Source organism: Engraulis encrasicolus, chromosome 2 (genome assembly GCF_034702125.1).
Source record: "Engraulis encrasicolus isolate BLACKSEA-1 chromosome 2, IST_EnEncr_1.0, whole genome shotgun sequence".
Lineage (NCBI taxonomy): Eukaryota > Metazoa > Chordata > Actinopteri > Clupeiformes > Engraulidae > Engraulis > Engraulis encrasicolus.
The window spans coordinates 9,411,880-9,427,628 of NC_085858.1; the positions used below are offsets into that span (position 1 = coordinate 9,411,880).

The window sequence follows — 15,749 nt, forward strand, 5'->3', positions numbered from 1 at the left end:
TAATTTTTTAATTTTGTAATGTGTTTTTTAAAATGACGCCTCAAAAATGTTGATCCAGTTATATATATATATATATATATTCAAGACTTTGTTTTTCTTGTTAAACTATTTTTGGTGGATGTGAATGATTCTTGAAAGGAATGTTTTCAGAGGATATTGCAGAAGACCAAGCAATCTCTGATTTTTCTTTTCTTTTTCTCCTCTGTGGGTTGGATAAAGGGAAGTGTTATTGATGTTATGGAAAAAAAACAATTGTAAACACTAGTTTTCCTTTGGTTTAAGCTGCTGTGTATCTTCAATGAGAAATGATCAAGTATTCTTCGAAAACAACAGCGAACATTTGTTTTTAAATTATTGATTGTACAGTTCCTAGTGTCTGGAAACAAGGACTTTTTCACAATAAAAAAAACTGTTAACATTCATCTCCCAGTTGTGTAATAGGCCTCCTCTTGAAAGCTTGCTGCATTTTGTCATCCCCACACCCTTTCCAGGCGCACCCACAACACTGCATAGAAACTACATAAGGATATCACTGTTTGCAAACATTGGTTCAGCCTGTCATTTTGTTTGTATCCTAGTGAAGATATTTACACCATTCAATTTGATCAACCCAGCACCATCTTCTCAAACATACACCCATTTATTTTCTTTTTTTTAATCCACGCATCTGCCAAAAATGGTCAGCTGAATGACCCTTCCTTTTCTTGACTGAGTACTTCTATGGATTTTATACACAATCTTTAGAGGTTAATATAGACAAGCCATTGCAACAAAGGCATTATTCCACTTTGCAACATGATCCTAAATGTAATTGGTGATCCTTCACTTTGCCTCAGACAATTGATATTTCGCCTAGGAAAGGTAGAGCTAGACGCCCTGCAAGTTAGTGTATCAGGCCCACCCAATGTTAGTCCCGGCTGTGATGGCGCATTGTAATGAACATCTGACAAGAGAGTGCAGTTTCATACAGATGTTTGACATGCAGTGCCACCTAGTGGACAAAATTAAATAAACAGCCACCGCACTGAACAACTGCAGACTTTATTTCTACTCCTCCTCTCCCAATGACTGGTGAAGGTGGTGACACTGTAAATCAGAGCAGCACCTGAGTTTTAGTGTAATGACAGTTTATTGTACAATATTGAGGAAATATGACAAGGCAGCAGTGGTAGGACTATATACATGTAATAATAAACATTTACCCAGTTAATCCAACTTGGAAGAATCAAGAAGTCAGAACATCAAAACAATCCTAAGGAGAAAACGAGTAGAAAAAATTGAAATAAATGAACATAATAATAAAACAAAAGAGCCAACAAAATATCAACTTCAATTATAAATCATAGAAAATGAAGAGCCCTAAAAAATTGGGCCAACAAAAACAAAATTATTACGCACTCAATAAATAATGCCATGAAGCTGCCGCAAGACCCTTCCCCTTTCTGGTGTGTGTGTGTGTGTGTGTGTGCGTGTGCGTGTGTTTTTTTTTCTCCAGTATGGAGTTTCCTGTCACATGTTGGATCTGGGAGTCCTATCTGTGTGCCTGCGGTTATTGGGAGCTGCCCCTGGCATAGGTGCCTGGGCCCCCCCTCGTGGGGTGAGAGGTTCCAGCCGCCGGGGGTATCTGGGGGGGGTGTTGCCCCAGGCTATCTGAGGAACCACCGGAGGGGGAGGACCAGGCCTCTCGTCCTCCACCCAGCAGTCCGCCCGGTTGGCCCTGGGCGCTCCAGGGCTATCGGCTAAGGGGGAGCGAGGAGTGTCCGCCGCTGGGGAAGAGGCGTGTGTGCTCTGGCCCCTGCTGCTGGCCGCCCCTGAGCTCCTGCCATCGGGCCTTGCTGCCTGCTCTGCCCTGGCTGCCTGCTGCTGCTGCTGCTGCGGATGTCTGCTGTCTACCAGGGCCCCAGTTGAGGGCGGCCCTCCTGGCGCGTTTGGGGAGGAGGCGGGGGACCCTTGGTTGGCCATCTCTGGTGGTAGAAGCGGTCTGCCTGGACCTACTCTACCCTTTCTGAGGCCCCGGGGCCCGGGCGTGTTCTGGGCCGGTTTGTAACTGGCCCTTCTGCCAGACCGAGCCTCCTCGTTCAGGAAACGTACCTGAAAAGTAGACAGCCTGGCTTTGTGCTTCTTCACTGCTGTTTGAAAGGAACAAACGTCCTCACAAAAGGAGAGAAACATCCCTGTGTTTCTGCTCTAAAGCTAAGGGGTTTGTTCTTTATGTAGCCACATTACTGCAGTGTAATTCCGTGTCTAGATGAATCATCATTTCATGTTTCTACTGATATGTGATATGAGGCGTATTATACATCCATTCTACTCCTTTATATGCTGCATTAACAACGTTGGGTTTTTTTGCTCAAAAGATTTCAACGAGTCACTCAGCTCAATGATCCAGCTTTGTAACACCTTTTACTGGAGTCATGTGAAGATGGCACCGCTGTCACAATTAGAGCATTTAAAATAAAACTCCCATGGCTGAATCATTAGCCCTCATTAGACACATTACCCGACCCGACCCTTCAGCTTAGTTAAATGCAGCGACAGGCAGCGAGTCCTCTGTGAAGCATACCATACAGCAGTGGAGTAGGAGGTAGACAGACAAAGCTGGCAATGCACAAAACACTGCCTGCCTGCCTTGTCTGACTGCTCTAATAAAAGGCTCTCTCATTAAATCAATTTGAAGCGGTAACTCAGCAGGCCTCAAGGTTAAGTGCCTGCTGGCTTTAACGGCCTGCCTGCCTTGCCCATCTGCCTGCAGTAAATAAAGAAGAGAGAGAGAGAGAGAGAGAGAGAGAGAGAGAGAGAGAGAGAGAGAGAGAGAGAGAGAGAGAGAAGGAGGGATGGAGAGACTCACCTGAGGTCTGGGGGAGAGTCCCTGGGTCGTACGCAGCTTCTCTAACAGGAAGGCCTTGTCTTTCCCCTCCTGGAGGAGGAGGAGAGGAGGAGGAGAAGAAAGAGGAGGGATGGCAGAGGGGGAAAATGAGAGAAGAGAAGAGAAGAGAAGAGAAGAGAAGAGAAGAGAAGAGAAGAGAAGAGAAGAGAAGAGAAGAGAAGAGAAGAAGGGTAGTAAGACATGGAAGGATTATAGTGGAGAATGAGTGGGGAATCTCATGAGAAGATCAATCTATCTTTTTGCTTTAAAGTGATACTGTCCCATTTTTGGAAATAAGCTTATTTTACACCTCCCCTTGAGTTAAATAATAGGCTCTTACCTTTCTCCTGTACTTCCAGCCGTTTTCTAGTTATGGCAGTGCACATTTTACCTCCAAGCTAACAGTTAACATTGAGTCCTATGAGACCAGTTAGCCGCGAGCTGGTCTCATTGGACTCAATGTTAACTGCTAGCATGGAGGTAAAATTTGCACAGCCATAGCCAGAGAACGGTTGAAAGTACAGGAGAACGGTAAAACCCTATTATTTAACTCAAGGAGAGGTGTAAAGTAAGCTCATTTCCAAAATTGGGACAGTATCACTTTAAGTTCTGGCTGACTGATCAGGGGAAGGGAAGGGCTGATGGAGGGTAGGTCTAGGAACGAGAGACGTAGAGGAGAGGAGATGGGCGTGTGTGAATGAAGGAGCGGGAGGGGAGAGGAAAGAGGAAAAAGACGAGGTGGAAATGAGCACTCACGTTGACGATTTGCTCACGCAAAGCAATGATGAGATGTTTCCTGTCCTGAACTATTTGCCAGAGAAAACAAAGAATGATGCTGCAGAAAGAAAGAGGAAGAGAAACAAACACTTTCTTTCAATTACTGTACATTAACTGGGCAACATGAAAGGCACTTAAAACATACATGGGTTCTAAATTTTGTTTTCCCCTGACTGTGCGAAACAAACTGCGCACAACTCAACCTCTGATTGTTGGAAACTGCTGTCGTGAAAAAAATAGCTCACGTGGTTGGCTGCCACCGTCTTGACCCTCCTCACAATATCCTGTTTACAAACACAGTGAACCCATGTATACTGCCGTGCAATACTAGAACGCAGTAACTCAAAATGGTCGAAAAAAAAATTACATCGGAAATCGGTTCTAAACTACCTCAATTGTCTTGTGTCCAAAAATGGTGGTCCAACGCCGTCCCGTTTTGGAGAAAACTCATTTTGAAAGTGCAAAAATGACCCAAAAAAGGTTAAACAAAAACGCAGTAAATCGGCGAGTTACTGCTGCACGTTCCAATGGGACTGGTTTGGGAGTAGACAGTAATACAAGCTAAGAACGCAGTAACTCCTGCAGTAACTCCATTTTGTGGCAGTAATACCAGCCAAGAACGCAGTAAGTCGTTTTTTTGTGGCAAAAAGACACATAAATGTTGTTTTTTTGGGGTTTTTTTTGTGTGCATTAAATTTCTATCCTAAAAAAGCATTAGCAGGAAGTGTCACCACCAATTTACCGACAACACAGTTGTCGCGCCATATGGAAAACTTTGAAGCCTTTTTTCTCAGTTTGCCGTTTTTAGAGTTACTGCGTTCTAAGATTGTACGGCAGTATAGCTAACGGACATGAAACGTCCACACTAGACACATACAGTAAATCGGCTTCAAAACATAAAAAACCCTGCCAAGTTTTCCTTCCGACGCAGCAGACGTTTGGGCTGATCCACCTGTCATGAGTGCTCATTACTATCAGCTGATTCAAAGCCAGGTGGATCAGATATGGGGCAGGCTTTTTAACTTCCTGAGCCGCGGCGGCACTGACCCTGGACCCCCTCTGGTCCGCTGCCCGCTCCACACTTACAGCATGATGGATGAGACCAGCAGCAGGAGGAGCTGGCCCTGGATGACGAGCCGGTGGGCCGAGATGTCGGTGGACTCCAGCCAAGAGGACACGGCGTCCATGGTAACTTCGAAACCCTGGAAGGGGCCGCAAGTGGCCGAGGGCTTTAATCTGAAAACAGAACAGAACAGGAGAGAGAGAGAGAGAGAGAGAGAGAGAGAGAGAGAGAGAGAGAGAGAGAGAGAGAGAGAGAGAGAGAGAGAGAGAGAGAAAGAGAGATATTACTCAAGAAAACAGAGAAGAGAAGGAAGTAACCACTTTTTACTCACTGCACCTTCAGGACTGAATTGAAAAAGACATAAAAGTTTAGCACTTTAGCACAAGAAACTTAAGTGAAGGGTAACTGAAAGTTTAGTGGTCTACCTACCTTCTAAAATGGGTTTTTATATTACATAATCTATTAAACCCTCTCCAATATTAAGTACTGCAATTACAACCTTAAGTGCTGCAAGTACTTAAATTACTACACAAAGTGTATAATGTGTTGTATTTTGAAAATGTGAAACATTAATTTCAATATTTGGTAGTCATGCATTTTTAGACAGAAGGCAGTATTCCTTAGTGTATTGTATGCAAGGCAAGTGTGTATGTGCATTCATCATGGGCACTTGTGTGAGGGTACTGTACTGCACCTCCATATGATGTAGCCCACAATGAAGAGGGAGCCGATGTAGGAGGGGAAGAAGAGCAGTGCGACAAAGGCCATCTTCATCTCAGCAGCCAGCCCAGGCCCAGTGGAGGGCCGGAGGATCAGACTTATGCTCAGCTGACGGAGGAGAGGAGAGGAGAGGAGAGGAGCGGAGCGGAGCGGAGAGGAGGTGAAGAGAGAAGAGCAGCCAGACAATCCCCCTCAGCATGTCAACATGCCCAAATGTCATGTTTAAATGGCTGGATGGCTTGCTGGCTAATACCAATGCATTCCTGGAAACAGTCTGCACAATTTTGTCCAAACGTAACAACAGCACATGGCTGCGTGTTACGATTGTACTTGGACTGTCAGTCTAGTGTGCACTGAGAGACGTGCCAAGTCAGCTGCAGACCATTATACAGGAGTGTTTGCAAAGCTACAGTTTGCTGACAACGACACATTGGGTGGTCCATTTTGTACGGGAGCTACCGGTATTTATTTCCTATCTAGGTCTCTATCTATGCCTTATTCTAGTGAAACACCTGGCTCATGATAAATTAAATCAAATTGCATAGGAACTAGCCATGAGGGTTTGAACTAAATAAATTGAACTAATAATTTAATCTAAATTCCAAATTCCAGCCCCCTAAATTCCAACTCACTAAACGTTATTCAGGGATCCCACACCTTTTTCATAAACACATTTAAGCACTTTTCAAGCACTTTCAATCACCAAATTCTCTGTTTTCCAGCACCTTTAAATAAGTCGCGAGAAATGGGTATGGGGGTCCTCCCCCAGAAAATTATGTGTTTTAAGATGCAATTTCCTGCATTCTAATCAACTTTAGGGTGTCGAATGGCAAATCCGAGCTGATATCTCACTCCCTCAGATTTTTGATGTACCTGAACAATTTATTTCTGTTATTTGGCTTACCGAGTTTGACTTGACACAAATTTCAAGCATTCTCAAGCACTTCATCAAAAATTCAAGCATTTTCACAACATTGAAAAAACTTAATTGAAATTCAAGCATTTTCAAGGAATTCAAGCACCAGTGGGAACCCTGGGTATTGTAACATCCTTGAAAGTGAGGTTTTACCTTCTTCATGTAAAATAAGATGAACAACTTGACGATCTGAATGATGGGCAGAAGAGGAGAGAAATACACCCCGATCCTGTCATCATGGGGGAGAAAAAGGTGACCGCCTGCATTAGCTTCAGAACTGAATTAAGGGAGTGAGTTTAATCCAATAAAACGGAGACAGCTTCTCCATAATCTGACAAATTGAAAGTCAAATGGGAGGAAACTGGCAGGCTACTTACCAAACTAGAGTCTGAGCGTAAATCAGATCCAGAACATTTCTGGTGATGTCAAACTCTGGAGGTTTCAGGTTTTTCAAACACTTGGTTCCAATCAAGCTGGGAATAATAATAATAATAATAATAATAATAATAATAATAATAATAATAATAATAATAACAATAATAATAAATACAGGCAATATTACAACTGTCATTCACTAAGTCTTTTAGTCACTTTCATGGTCCAGTTGTTTAAGAACAGCTTTCAGTGTGACATTTGCTGTTTTTTTAGTAGCAGACGTAAGGGTGGTACAGCAGCTAGTGGCACTTGTATATGAATCAAAAGTTCATACAATACAATGTTTTTGTTGGTTTTTACTGGGTAATCTAAACTGCATATTCATTGCTTTTACATTAATTACCAATTGTTTATTCACTTATAAAAGAGTGGCATTAGTTGTGTTTGTACCACCTGACGTCTGACACTAAAAAAACGTCGCTGAACGATGACTTCTGACGCTAAAAATGAGCCATTTCAATGACAATCAAGCATTTTTTAAACACAGTATACAGGGCCAAGAATAAAGTGTGCTGCTCCAGTATAGTATAAAGTGCATGTATACCTGCATAGGTACTCTCCAAAGACACATCCCAGCACACTGAAGAGGAAGTCAGTGATGACCATGCGGTATACATCCTGCCCTACGAATGACTCCCAGCACTACAGGAAGCGGACACCACCACAGAGGGGAGAGAAAAAAAAACACATGAAAGAATTAATCCCATAACGCATGTGAGAGACACGCTTTAATATAATCTGACAGGAATGATGCCAGCAGCCTGTCTAGAAGTGCACCTACGGGGATTTCGCTGGGAGCATCGGTCAACCAGTAGTAGCACAGAATGCCCAGAATAGACATCTTCAGGAGGACATCTCTGCAAGGAAAAGTGAAAAATGAAAGTCATTCCCACTAGTCTGCGCGATAAAAACAGACAGGAATAAAAGATGAGCGGCTTAACATTCTCTGCAGTACTGTATGCGTTTATCTCTTGCAGCGGATATACAGTATATATTCTCGGAGTTGTTATCCGCTGATGTGGTGTATGATGTACCGTGTGTGTGTGTGTGTGTGTGTGTGTGTGTGTGTGTGTATGTTGATGGAGGGTTGCCCGGCCGGCGTCTCACCTGAGCAGGCCGGCGTACATCTTGATGCGCAGGTTTTCGTAGTGCTCTATGCGGGAGAGAAGGGCGTAGAGCAGGGGCACCACCAGGTTGATGAAGGACACCAGCAGAGGCAGCAGCAGGAAGAAGGCCTCCGACTTCAGGTCTCCGGAGTGCAGAGCCTCCTTCACCATCTGCCCATAGAAAACAGAGACCGCCGGTAAGCCCCAACCACATAGGGCTTGCATGCCCATGGGGACCTAGGTTTGAATCCGGTCTAGGTCATTGCCAATTTGAACCCTTGGGTACATTCCAATACCCAGGTTCGAATCCGGCATGGCTCATTTCCCACTCGAACCACATATCTCTCTCCCATTGGTTTCCTGTCTCCATCTTCAACTGTCCTGTCTAAAAATGCCTCCCCCCCCAAAAAAAAAGAAAAAATAGGAAAGAAAAAGGAAATAGAGACCGGCTCACTGTAAAGGACTGTCAAGCGCAATTTACTGGGAATACATATGATGAAAGGGCAGCATAACTTAGATAGTCAAAAGGTGATCACAATAGCTTTGCTTTTTTTATTGGACCACTGCTAGCTAAGGAGAAGACAGTAGAGCCTTTTTTAAAGGGGCTCCAGGTAGGATTAAAAGTTTAATTAATCACGGTTCCGAGTCAGCCTATGCTTATACGAGTCATTAGTAAGTGAACGATGGCTCTCGCGACAACCTCCACGCTCCGCTGTCAAAAAACCCCTCATGCAACTTTTGACAGCGCGGTCCAAACAAGTGTTGTGGGAAACACTTTTCATTTGAAAACATCGCTTTACATACTGTATTCAGATTTGTTTCAACTGCATTCCGTGATGAAAAACAGTCTCATAGCGAGTTTATTTCAACAGCATTTTTTCATTACGGTGTAGATTTTGAGACGGGCATGCCACGGGCACCGCACAAACAACGCCATCCTACCTTGTGCCCCTTTAATACTAATCTATATTCTGGTGCTTATTGATAGGACAATGAAGCGATGACGGCAAAAGAGTGAGAGAGAGAGTTGGGGTAGGTTTGGAAAAAGACCCAGGCTAAATTCAAACCTGGGTCCTCATGCACAATGCACAACACCCCTGCAATGCAAAAGTTCACAATCTGAAAATAAGATAAATTAAAGTACATGTCTGTGCCTTAAGTCAAAAAGACTGTTTAGCCTAGTGCATAAACCTCCAAATATAAAGGTAACAGAAAGGACAGAAAGAGGCTAAAGCATACTTGTACAATTTATAGACTGGAGACACTGAAAAAGGCCAAAGCCAAAGGTTTTTCATCAACCTGAGCTCCGAGGCTTCCTTTTTTTGTTAAGCTTTTAATAGCAATACAAACTGTCTACGTGTCAGCCTGAGTGTAAGTGTGTGTCTTTTCTCATCAATCTGAAAACAACAAAGAGCCTCCCAGTGAAGGCTGTCAGGAGGTTGCCAGAACATGCTACCGCTGTGAAGTGCTGCATAATTGATGACAGACAAAATATGATCACAACAGTTTGATGTGTTTATCTGTAGAATCTGTAGACAAGGATAAAGAAATGTACTACTTTCTAATAGTAGTCAGTAGTTCCACCAGTCCCTGCATCCTTGGAATTGCATTCAATGTATGAGATATTTTTTAAGGGGGGTGGGGGTTTATTGTGTGTGTTAGGCACACTACACCTAATCAGATAACCTCATCATGGACACTTGCAGGGCTCCAAATTATTATTTTTTCATCACTAGCGAAAATGGCTAGTTTGGCTAGATTATCATGTTACAAGCCAAATGCACACTCCCTAATGGGTCAAAGTGGCTAGGAAGTTGATCTTTTCTACCAGCCAAACAGAAATTTTACCAGCATTTTGCCGCTTGGCTGCTGTCAATTTATTTATGTGTTGTGACTCCATATACAGTACAAATAGTATCAGATCTGACCTCTAAGTTGTATGTGGCCAGGTAGTAGACAGAGGTGCAGGAGATGAGGGCGAGTGCTATGTAGAGGAACCAGGCGGTCGCATGGAGGCCCAGACTCTTCAGCCGGTCTGATGCAGTGGGCACAGGCTTCTCTGTTGAGTCTGCCAGGGACTCCTGGAGGACACAGTCACAGCAAACCCCATACAGTAGAGTACAGAAGAGTAGAGTAGAGTGGAGTGGAGTAACTTTATTGATCCCCAGAGGGCAATTAAGGTGTCAACTAGCTTTCACATAATACACTATGCCTTTTCTGGTCCGATAGTTGGTTTGCTCAGACCAGAAAAGGTGAAATATGTCAGAAGCAAAAAATTCACAATAATTCACTAGTGTAAGGCACATGCCAGTCTGCTCATATGTCGGCAATGGCCTCTCAGTGCAATCTGCCAGGGACTCCTGGAGGACACATACATCAAATACAGAGACACAAACACTGTCAGACCAAAAAAGTGAAACTCAAAAAGGTTTTTTTTTCTGTGCCTAGGCAAAAATATCACACAATAGTTCATAAGCCATTGTAAAGCACACACCAGTTTTTTTTTAATACTTTAAGCCCACAGGCAAATGTTTATGCTGCTTTTTAAAGTTCTCAAGGTGCCTGCCAAGATACCTAACCGGCAATATCACAATATGAACACATTCCCCAAACAAACACGCTTTGAATGTTTTCCATCCTACCTTGATCTGGACAAAGATTTTCTTCTGGAAGCTGTGGATGGCCTTCTCATTGAGGATGCTGAAGTCCCAGCTGCAGAAGAATCGCCATGCTCCGTAGCCAATCTGACTGTTGGCAAACACGCTCCTCCACACGGACTTACCCAAGCTGCAGGAAACACAGGAGGTAAGAGTAAATCATGCACAAGAGTAAATCATGCTCTCTCTATACAGCTAGTATAGTTATATATACTTCTGGTAAACAACTAGTAGTTAACAATGATTTTGATATTTTGCGATTGTAGCTTTATGTTTAAATTTTGAAATCTCACCGGTAGACGATGGATATGCCACAGAGCATCATGTAAGTGAACATGGTGAAGAGATAGGCCAGCTGCATATCATAGGAGCCCACTTTGATCATCTCCCCATTGTAGCCCCCATAGAAGAAAATGGACTGGTCAAAGTAACCCTGCAGAGAGAGAGAGAGAGAGAGAGAGAGAGAGAGAGAGAGAGAGAGAGAGAGAGAAAGCGAGAGAGCGAGAGAGATTACAAATCCTACATTCACACATCAAAACCCATGTGTGGTTGTCTCTCACTAAGTATCTTAGCAGGCAATCAAAGGGGGTGTTGGTAGTACTGTGTGTGTGTGTGTGTGTGTGTGTGTGTGTGTGTGTGTGTGTGTGTGTGTGTGTGTGTGTGTGTGTGTGTGTGTGTGTGTGTGTGTGTGTGTGTGAGAGAGAGAGAGTTTCTTACAGTGTCAGGGTGTCAGTCAGTAGCTAGAGGCCCTTGAAGGTGGAATCGGCAGTGTTGTTTGTGTGCGCGTGCGTGCGTGCGTGTGTGTGCGTGCGTGCGTGCGTGCGTGCGTGCGTGCGTGCGTGCGTGCGCGTGCGCGCTCTCTCACAGTGCCGGTGAGCAGTTCCAGGCCTTTGAATGTGGAGTTGTCGGCGGTGGTGTTGTGTGCTTGTATGATCTCAGGCACGGTGATGAAGCTGAAGTTGAAGAGTAGAAGAGAGACGTTGAACATCAGCAGCCACTTCAGGAAGGCGAAGTAGGTGAGCACGGCCGTGCCGAAACGCCCGCCGATCTCTTTCAGGGCCCCGTTCCACAGCTGCATCCGGACACACCACGACAACAGGCTCGCCCAGAACCGCCGCAGAGCCTGGGGGAGGGAAGCAGGACATGGGGGATCTGTTGAGATGCGCTAACAAACAATCAACTTGTACAGGATGCTACTAGCTACGGTGGAGAGCCTGGGGAGGGAAGCAGGGCATGGGGATCTGTTGAGATGCGCTACCAGAGGGGTTACAAAACTTAACCATGACAAGGCCCCTCATATACTGGTAGACTGTAGCCAAGGATCCCCTTACATGGGTTGTGCCATACTATGTTTTCCTGCGCACTCCCTATGACAACCATAGTAGGTCTGTGAGTCAGTGCCCTAATGAGATATACAATGCATATGATTATAATGCCGAATGGGAATATTTGGTTCTTAAATGTATTCAATTATTCATTTTGTTTTGTTATACTTTTCCTGCCAACCTGCCGCGGCCCCCGTAGCATGCCCTTGCGGCCCCCGGCCCACACTTTGAAAACCACTGCGCTAATAAACAGTCAACTTGCACATAATGCTACAAGCTACGGGGAAGAGACTGGGGGGTAGCATGATTGCTGAACTGCTGCTTTGTCGAAAAAAGTGAAAACTTAATGCACTGAAGCACTCTGTTAGTTGACTGAATAAAGAGCCTACATGTATGAACAATAGACATCTTAGACATATTTTTTTAAGGGCTGTTTAGCCTTTATTTTTGACTGGACAGTGGAGGAGAGACAGGAAATGAGTGGGGAGAGAGAGACAGGGAGGGAACGGCAAATGACCCGGGCCGCAATCGAACCAGGGCCGCAAATGAACCCGGGTCGCCGGTGTAATAACCCAGTGCGTTACCGTTAGGCCACGACAGGGCCAGCTTGACAGATTATTGGCACATACTGTAGTTAATAAAAGTAAGTCAGTAGTCCCACAGGCACTAGCAATATCTTCTGTTTGATGACAAGTTGGACTTCTAAAGCATAACTCAAGTCATGACTCCGGGCCTTTCATAGAAGCAGTCTTTGTGTGCCTTTTCCCTCTCTCTATTTCTCTAGAATGTGACTTGCTAGAACCCCTGCTGTTCGCCCTGAGTAGTCAACACCCTCTCTCATCTATTAGAATTTGGAATTTAGAAGTTTTGTGAACACTGATCTGAACAGAATCTTGCCTTGCTAAAAGGTGTTCACATCAGACATCGGAGGAGCTCTTTTCCCTGAACTAAGTGTGGAAAAAGGGTGGGAAGGAAAAATCCATTTGATCCTTTTACTCCCCCCCAAGTTATCCGAGCTTGTGTCTGAGCCCATGTGTCTATCAAGAGGTAGGGTAGGCTGTGTTGCTGTCAGAAGAGGCCGCTGACAGCTTTGACTGGGCCCAGAACAAAGTCATCTGAAAGGACTCCCCCACCCAATACATACAATGTAATGAGGACCTGATTCTGGGCCCCCACACTGATCCTTTTGCCCCCCCACCCTGTCGGCTCTTTTGCCCCCCTCCCTGTTGTCAGACATCACCTGCCTCTCTCAGACACGTGCAGGAGGTCTGCAGAGAGCTACCTCTCAAACAAGACAAATCCTTTTAGAGCAGGGGCTCTAGTGCACTCTGACAAATGATGGAAATAGGCCCACATGCTCTCACCAAGGAGACCTGCTCCGAGCAGTCTGTGCAACATGTGCGCTTCACAGAGTCTTTGGATAGCTTGGCTTCCAGCACCCGATGCCTGTGACAGCAGGGAACACAGACAAACAACTCAACACAATGTGGCATTAGAGAAGAGAGCACAAACTAGGGCTGTCCCGACTATTCGACGTAATCGATTACGTCGATTGCGCAAATAAGTCGGCGTGTTCAACATACCGTCGATTGCGTGATTTGCGCAAAAAAAAAAAAAAAAAAAAAAAAATTTTTTTTTTTTTTTTTTTTTTTTCTTTTTTTTTAAACGATGTCCGTTTTTGTTAAATTTGAATTACGATTTCCTTAGCATTTTCCTCCTGGAGTAAATACATCCTATAGAGAAAACCACAAGTGCTTGAAAGACAGGGATCAGTCAAGTCTAGTCTAGGAAGTCTAGTCAAGTTGTTGTAGTTAACTTGGGTTTGGGAGCAATATGTCTATGCGTTAACAATTTCACAGTGCTCTTAAATTCTTATCTTTGCTCCTATTTTGTTTTATTATTTTTTTCATTACATAGACCCCTGCATGAGGGACGAATGAAACTGTGTTGTAAACATAAATGATTCACTGTAGGCCTACTGTATTTTTATAATTTAAATGACAATGTACTACTATTATATATACACATGTCATGGGTAAAATCTTATGTAGCCTTGTTTGTCAAAATATAAGTGGCTGAAATGTAGGCCTAGGCCTATAGTTTCTCCATGCGCCAATGTCATACTATACTCATTGTTTTGCATATACGCTAAGTGAATAAGTGATTTGAACTGAAACAAATAGATATATTAGGACTGTATTTATTAGTCTGTGACTAATTTATAAAATTTCCCCTTTTTTAGAAATCATTGTCCTAATAGGCCCTAGGTGCACTCTGCTTTATTTGTCTATTATTTTTCAGGTCAAAATTAAGTGGCATATCACAGTTTTTGCCTTCCAAAAAAAATAATAATAATAATCGCGACTATTCGAAAAAAATAGTTGATAGAATAATCGGGAGAAAAATAATCGTTAGGGACAGCCCTACTATACACACACACACACACACACACACACACACACACACACACACACACACACACACACACACACACACACACACACACACACACACACACAAGTCAACACAATATGGCATTAGAGAAGAGAGCACACATACACACACGCGCACACACACACACACAATCAACACAAATGTGGCATTAGAGAACAGAACACACACACACACACACACACACACACACACACACACACACACACACACACACACACACACACACACACACACACACACACGTCAACACAATGTGGCATTAGAGAGGAGAACAAACACAAACACACACACACACACACACACACACACACACACACACACACACACACACACACACACACACACACACACACACACACACACACACACACACACACACACACACACACACACACAGTGGCATTAGAGAGGAGAACAAGATACACACACGAATAGACAAGTGTGGATAAAAACAGTGACAGGCAGAGACTGATCATTAAAATGTTCTTGTTATTGTTCATTCCAACACACCAGTATTACAGCAGTTTGTATGTGTGCATGTGTGAAATAACTAGTGATTTGAGAAAAGTGCTGCATAGTGATGCAAAAGTGATGCAGCCCATCTATTATTACCATCACATAAAAGAACTTCCCTCTCGGGTAAAGAACTAATGTGTTGTAATGAATAACAAAAACTAGGAAGCAATCAGGTGTGAATCCAAAACATTACGTTCAGCAGCAGCAGCAGACACACAAACACAGACTTTTGATCAATATGCCTGCTCACGGTGCTTTCAGTCTAGACACCCACGGTACCTGATCCCTCTCTTCTCCTCAAAGCTCACTGCCAGAGATCGGATCGCTTGAGCTCGCGTCCTCCGAGGCATCCTCACCAGGTCCCGGACCAGCTCCGCCCTGTCTAATGCACAACACGGCCAGGGGTTAAGGAGTTATACAGTACGTGTTCTGGAATTGATCATGCACAACATGGTTAGGGGTTATGGAGTTAATGTACGTCTTGTGGAGTTTATAATGCACAACAGGGCCAGGGGTTATGATAACATACAGTACGTGTTGTGGGGTTGATAATGCACAATATAGATTAGCCATGGGTTATGGAGTTATACCGTACGTGTTGTGGAATCGGTAATGCACAACTCAGCCAGGGGTTATGCTAACTGTACATATTATGGAGTTCATAATGCACAACATGGCCATGCGATTATGGAGTTGTTACAATCTAAGTGTTATGGAGTAGGTAGAGTTATAAAAAGTTGTACTGCATGTTATCCTTTACAACTACTTAAATAGTGTGATATTGTGTACATCATAAGGGGCGGTTAACACCTGTCAAGTACAATCCAATGGCAACATCTGCACTCATGCTATGTGTGTAATGTCTCCAGTTAGCTGGGAGAGATGGACTGCTAATCACCATTCTCTAGCTGAGT

The 15,749-nt window shown here is 43.9% G+C and overlaps 1 protein-coding gene across 5 annotated transcripts in view; it reads right to left on the reverse strand.

Moving 5' to 3' along the window:
* Window positions 1-1,025: 1,025 nt before the first annotated feature.
* The window catches only part of tmc5 (transmembrane channel like 5), a 16,381-nt gene continuing 1,657 nt past the window's right edge, over window positions 1,026-15,749 (reverse strand). For 2 of the 5 annotated variants that reach the window (XM_063221479.1, XM_063221487.1), the window contains exons 5-21: window positions 15,734-15,749; window positions 15,115-15,217; window positions 13,230-13,311; window positions 11,406-11,663; window positions 10,834-10,973; window positions 10,526-10,670; window positions 9,812-9,964; window positions 7,885-8,054; window positions 7,559-7,634; window positions 7,322-7,419; window positions 6,720-6,815; window positions 6,496-6,571; window positions 5,401-5,534; window positions 4,730-4,879; window positions 3,623-3,701; window positions 2,849-2,917; window positions 1,026-2,091 (exon numbers count right to left, since the gene is read on the reverse strand). The exon at window positions 15,734-15,749 is cut by the window's right edge and continues 113 nt beyond it. In XM_063221479.1, coding sequence (XP_063077549.1) covers window positions 1,510-2,091; window positions 2,849-2,917; window positions 3,623-3,701; window positions 4,730-4,879; window positions 5,401-5,534; window positions 6,496-6,571; window positions 6,720-6,815; window positions 7,322-7,419; window positions 7,559-7,634; window positions 7,885-8,054; window positions 9,812-9,964; window positions 10,526-10,670; window positions 10,834-10,973; window positions 11,406-11,663; window positions 13,230-13,311; window positions 15,115-15,217; window positions 15,734-15,749 — 2,427 coding nt within the window. In that variant the 3' untranslated portion in view covers window positions 1,026-1,509. The remainder of the gene's footprint in view (window positions 2,092-2,848; window positions 2,918-3,622; window positions 3,702-4,729; window positions 4,880-5,400; window positions 5,535-6,495; window positions 6,572-6,719; window positions 6,816-7,321; window positions 7,420-7,558; window positions 7,635-7,884; window positions 8,055-9,811; window positions 9,965-10,525; window positions 10,671-10,833; window positions 10,974-11,405; window positions 11,664-13,229; window positions 13,312-15,114; window positions 15,218-15,733) is intronic. The other 3 variants (XR_010038637.1, XM_063221507.1, XM_063221499.1) reach the window with 3 other exon arrangements.